Raw genomic sequence first — 6592 nt, forward strand, 5'->3', positions numbered from 1 at the left:
CATCTATATTTTATATATCTTAATCAATCATAAGAATTAATGAAAAGAAAAAAAAGAAGGTAGTGAGGTTTTCCAAAAGAAGGAAGGTAAGGATGAGCATACAAACCGTTTCATTGATTGCCATAAAACCTAAGGGCTTAAGTTTTAAAATTTCAGAGGCATTCACAAACCAAACTTTGAAAAAATTTAAAATTCCAGGAAAGGGAATTCAATTTGGAAATGATTTCTACGAAAAATAATGGAAAAATTAAGGCATTTTGACGTAGCAAATTTTTCTCCTAATAATTCCTGATAAAAGAATTGAAGTTCATACTCTTCCACTCATATTCAGTTAAATTTTCTGTTGATATGCAGGTAAATTTCACACCAATACTCTGATGCATCAGAATTTCAGTGCCCCACTATGTTTGCTGACTTATTTCAAAGACAGCTTCATTGCAAGTATACGGAACATCCCGGGGTCAAAATCCTGACTTGAAGATGTCCCCTGGATAGGGAATGAAACTACCGTAAAATAGAAAACAAATCACATGGTGCACCACTGAAAACCTGCACATCAAGTAACTAAACAATGTTGAAGCCAATTACAGAACTCTTGTCCTCAATTTATTCTTTGGCTACCATTTAAGAATCCTGGGTGAAAATAGGGTACAGCAAATCAGCATTAAGCTTTCACTATCGCATACACATCTTTAGGTGAATGTTATAGGCATCATTTAAGCTGACTGGCAACATGCTACGCTTGCCAAGGTTTCTTAGAATGATAAATACAGCACACTGAGTTGAGTCTGATTTTTTCGTCTCCACTTTGTTCAGTATGTTATTGGCTTCAAAGCTACCTCTTCCAAATATCAGACTTTTAGAACTCATGCCATTACCAATTATAATTCACTTTACTTATCCAAATAATATTAGTTGTCATTCTATCAGATGATTATTGACAGGATATCAATTAAAACTAATCTATAAATGAAATGCAAATTCTTCACCTCTACATATTTTGATCGTTACTCTTTCGTGTGTACAGTCTTCCTGATACACAACATGAATTAACACCTATCATTCTCATCACATACTAATTACTGCTTTAAAAAATCCTTGATTTTTACATACATTCTAGGTCACTAGTCAATAAGAAGTATATTCATATCAACTGGACTGCATAAATATTGATACCGCAGAAATATTTTGCTCCAGTATGATTTATTCAATATGGAATAGTATTAGAGACATGATACTTAATTGTGGGACAGCCACCATCAATATTTTTTATTCCCTAGTATACCCACCATTTTTATTTAACTTTCAATGAATAATTATTCAGAACAGAACATAAGCAAATTCCAATTTACATGGTTCACGGGGATTTTTTCCAACAGCATTTATATTCAATGAAACTGTGGAGTGTTGCATCTATCATCTATATAATACCCCGCAAGCCGCCGCAAGGGCGTGTGGCGGGGGAGGTTGTAGAGTGTCACCAACTGGTATACACTCACATACAAGAAATTGCATGGTGTAAAATCTTAGTAGCAAATGATTATCATGCAATGAAATTTTTTAACACATATTTGACTTAAATGTACCCTTTAAGAACAGATTGTAGGACAAATACTATGGAGAATTTACTACAGACACAAATCAATGACGGAAAGCACTTCATGAAAATTTCTTCAATTAATAAAATAAATGTTCACTATTTCAGGGAGAATGTGATTAAAAGGAGAATATTCCAGAAATCTTCCCTTACAATAAAATCTCATATTTTATGAATCTCCAAACAATGGAGATCTCCCCTTCAGGTACTTGTCCTGTAAAACATGTTATGTGAATTCTATGGTTTTTCCATGAAAAAAACACCCCACGGAGAATATCTTTTAACTGTACAGCACTTCAAGAATGGAGATAAAATTCATCTTAGAACAATGACATTTGTATGCAAATCAACATTTCCTTTCTACGTATCACGTTGGCATAGCATTGCCATTGCTGCAACAGTGGCTCTGCCACCCACCACTGCATCTTTCCATGTTTTTTGAATTGCAAAACCCGAGGTTTTTCATAGAATGTGAATCTTTTACTCTCCGCAGGGGAAGGAGAAGAGCCTCTTGGAGCAAAAAGAATAGCTATTTCAGTACATATGATTGCTCAGTGAGTTCTTTAGGAAGTAGTTGAATGGCTGAACTAACCACAGGCCTACTTATTGTTCTTCGCAAATGTAAAGTGCCAGTTTGCTATTAATTATCGTTGTTCAAAAAATTCTTCAATTTTGCTGAGACATAGTAGGTAGCAAGTGTTGAGTCTAGGTAGGTTTGATCCATGACTAGGCCCATCATTTTTCCTCCTTTTGTTTAACTGTGGTAAAATTTTACTCCTGGGATTTAAAGTAAGGATTACATCTCCTATTACTTTTGAAATAAATAAAATATCTACCATAACCTTCATTTTGTTTGGGGAAAGGGAAGTGGGTATGGATCAGCAGACTATTGCAGCTGAGTGGGAGGCAGCATGGGTGGGCGGTAGCAAGCCCAGTCACCTGGCATTCCCACACGCTAATTGTTTCACATTATCTTACAAGACATTTTTCTGCTCTAGGCAAGGTGGCTGCATACTAACACTGTTTGATATAAAACTCAGAAGGTTTTTACCCCCTTTTATAAAAGAATATCAAAAAAATTAACATTTTCTCCCACTTCAATTACACACAACATGGCAAGAAAATCAGTGAGGCGCCCAGAGAGCACTTTGTTCCGCTTAACTAATCAAAAAATTTTCTTTTGAGTAATTTTTATTAATTTAGCTAATTAATGTTTCCTATTCAGAAACTTCCGATCACTTTAATTTTCGTTTTTCCATACATGAAAAACCCAATGGGTAACTTCAGGATTGGCTATGGTGAAAGCCACATTATAATATCATGTCAATAGTTTATGAATTTGCATTCAGCAGTTTGCTTCATTGTGATTTAACCCTTCAACAAGACACTTAAATTAATAAAAGAATTAAAATGAATGACAACAGAACTGCCATGCTTTTTCTTGAGGTTTATGTAGGAGATGTGCCAGTGTATTTATTGAATAAACTGAACTGGCAAAGGTAGCAAAGTTTACTTTGATGACATTACTGATTCACATTGGAAGGTCGTAACAGAAATAATAGACCCTGGAAATCTAGGCAAAGTGACTTGCAACAGTGGGATACTATTTTAGCAAAAATCATTGACCAAAGATAAAATTACATATCCTAAGATGATGAATTACTATTTGAGGCCTCCTTACCACAAACAAGCAAGTCATTTAGCAACTTTTCATTTTATAGAACCAAACCTGAAACCTTTAAATAAGGTGTTTCACAATTCAGGCAATTTAACCTCACTAACATTGTCCCCAGGTATGTCATTGAGTTTTACTGACTTCTTTACTTCGGTTGTCAAGGCTAGTATTTCATCAAAGACCAGCAAACGCATAACATGCACATGGATAGCCGTTAATACTATTTAATACATTAAGGACACACCTCCCTATGGTAATACTTTGCTGCTGCATCAAATTCTTGTCGAACTAATTGGCTTTCAGCATCCCAAGGAGCATAAAACATGACGAAGGACACATCGGATCTCACAACCCGTGACAGTGCTGGTCCCAGCTCACCTCTATAGAAATCAGCAACTAATGATGTTTCACGAAAAAATGGGGATGCTGGAGAGCTCATTGATACTTTGGGAACACTGAAAGATTGAATTAAAAGTTATAGGCATAACCTAAACTAAAAAATTCGTAAGACCAAATAGAAGAGTTCAAATTGTAAATATCGAGTTCTCTACGGTCCCCACCAATTCCTAAATTATTCATATCAACTGCCACCAAAAATCAGGGGCTGACGCCACACATACACTTTCTGGAGAGCAGCATACGACGTTATCGCCAAAGCCAATATAAAACACATCTCTCGCCCATACGTGTACATTTTGCTAGGTGTTGACTTTGAAGTCTCTGTATTACTAGATGTGCAATCAATATTATCTTCATTTCGTTCTTCGTCATCCGTCAGAGACATAACTCATTCAAAGCTGTTGATTTCCGATCAGACTGCTGGATCAACTTAAAAAGATCTACTGGTTGTCTCATTAATTAGATAAAATACGAGAGCATATAATTGGATTATATTGTAAGAGCATGATGTTGTGTTAGCATGTATGTTCACTGTCAACACCTACGAGCATCAACAATGTTATCTTAACGCTGAATATTATTCAAATTACGAATACGTACTGTTGGCTAAATTTGACGTGAAATTCATCCTTGTCGATCACCGGTCTGAACCTTCCTAAACAATAGAAGATAGATTACCGATAGCGACAACAACGCGGATCATTTAAATGGAATAAAAGATAGAAAGTACGCTACATTAATTTTCCCAACCTAGATACAATGTACAATAATAATGCATTGATGGTTAAGTACTCATACAGTGGATTTCGTCAAAAAGCAGACTGACACAATATCATTACAGGTCATTAAACAACACATGGGTAAATGTCCACAACTAGTGGATACTCAAAATGTGGCGATTTCGGCATCCCCATATAGTTCAGTGGATCCATATATTTGAGTGAATACACAAAATTATCAGTGGATACTATTGTAGTGGGTTAATTTACTGGCTGTGATAGTCATAAGGAGGGGTGCATTACTTTGTTGGCATTTTTATCTATGCGCTAACTTTAATAGAATAAATAATTCGTAATTACTCCATTGAAATGTGAATAAATAATTTTGGATTTTACTTCCATATTAATACAAAATAGATCATATAAAATGTTACGGAAATCCTTTAACAAGCAGCATATTCCAATAATAGCCCAGTTAATAGTGGAGAGCAGTTACTATATCCTATGGGTAATAGAGAATTTATTTTTGTGAAAAATATTTACTAGAATATTAATCGATGGCCATGCTGTTAGTTTTAAGCATAACCATCAACTATATGCAACAACCATACCCTGTTCAACATTCCCCACTGCTACATTAGAGAAAATTATTAAATTAATTATGCCTTATAATGACTTCATAGAATTCCAACATTTTATATTAATATAAATTTTGGAGAATGACATAATGTTCAGAAGAGACATGTATTCAGTGAAATCGAATGCAGTGGAACGTAGAACTGGAGAGAATGAAATTACTTAGTCATCATGGGTAGAAATAAATTATCAAAGTAGCCTACCTGAATATCTCATATTCCCTCACTAAAGGTAAATATCCTTATGTAATAACCACCCAAGTGTTTAAGAAACAAAAACCTTTTCTATTTAGAGGAAATGACTTTGGGAAAGTTCAATATTTTTCACTGATAGATTTTGTTTCGAGGTAAATAAAATAGGGAATTGCACAGCAAATTAACACGTTTGCTGAACTGCATATTACCCATAATAGTTTTTTAAGATTAAATTTGGAGAAACACAAATTTTTAACAGAGTGCACAGATCCTAAGTAGATGTGCATTGAACCTATTCAATGTTTAGGGGTAGTGTATCTTAACTTTAAAGGATGTGTGGGCCTCATCAGGGGTTTTTATTTTTGAGATGATCAAAAGTTTATAGCTCCATATAAAAAGATTGATAGGTTCCTAACACGCTTGCTTAGCCCTAAAAAATCCTAAGAGCATCTTTGGGAATCCACACATTAAAAATCTAACCTTTCTCATATTTCAGAATATCTGTAATGACTTCTTGCATTGTGGATACATTACACTTAAAACTCCCATTCACTAAAATATGGGTAGCACTTGAATGTCCTTTAATAACCCTAATATTTAATAGGAAATGTGTTGGGTGTAGACTGGGAGGAAAAATACTAAAAAAGTTACCTTAATATTTTTCTCTGTAGCAGTAATATGGAAATGATTAATGTACATAGATATGCTTACCAACTAAGAAAACAAAATATTGTTTTTTTTTTCAATTTAAACTACATTTTCCATTATAATTTAAATACTTCTACTGGGAATACAGAAATTCCCTCTTTCCCAAGTATAACCACCACAGTTATTAACCCAAAGGTCAGTTTAACAGGTGAGAGTAAGGCTTGCCCAGTATTAAGCCTAATGGCAGGTGAAATTCACATGTCAAGGTAGGAACGCCAGTTCCTTTCTAATTCTTAAGTATCATCATTAGTATTTCAATCCTAGGACTGGCTTACCGCACGCAGCCCATATCTTTCCATTCTACTATATATGAATGAAGGCAAGGCTGCATATTCTAGGGAGAATAATGGGGTGGTTTCCCATTGCCTTCCTCATTGCAGTACTGCATCCTATACTGTGAACTTCACTCTTGCCCACAGCTGTGGCAGATGATATTGGACCGACCCACTCGGTCTGTGCCACCAGTGCCTAATGGTAAAACTGCTGCCTATCACCTATGTGGTTGTCTCATTCTGAAAAACCACGAGAATCAAACTGGCAACCATCGGCTCCACTGGCAGACACGCTACTTCTGGTCTCACCCCACCCCCCTTCTTTAAGTATAAGACACCGCTATGAACTATCAAGATTGATGCGTAGGTTATCCTGAAGAGAGAGGATGTGA

At 35.3% G+C, this 6592-nt stretch overlaps 1 protein-coding gene across 2 annotated transcripts in view; it reads right to left on the reverse strand.

The window, feature by feature from the left end:
* Positions 1–4329, reverse strand: part of LOC139688632 (thioredoxin domain-containing protein 11) — a 23472-nt gene extending 19143 nt beyond the window's left edge. Inside the window, exons 1-3 of one of the 2 annotated variants that reach the window (XM_071586192.1) lie at positions 4272–4329; positions 3893–4111; positions 3517–3727 (exon numbers count right to left, since the gene is read on the reverse strand). In XM_071586192.1, the coding sequence (XP_071442293.1) occupies positions 3517–3727; positions 3893–4056 (375 nt within the window). In that variant the 5' untranslated portion in view covers positions 4057–4111; positions 4272–4329. The other variant, XM_071586193.1, reaches the window with a different exon arrangement.
* Between the last annotated feature and the right edge of the window lie 2263 nt (positions 4330–6592).

Source organism: Hetaerina americana, unplaced genomic scaffold (genome assembly GCF_022747635.1).
Source record: "Hetaerina americana unplaced genomic scaffold, ioHetAmer1.1.p SCAF_21, whole genome shotgun sequence".
In the NCBI taxonomy this organism is placed as follows: Eukaryota; Metazoa; Arthropoda; class Insecta; order Odonata; family Calopterygidae; genus Hetaerina; species Hetaerina americana.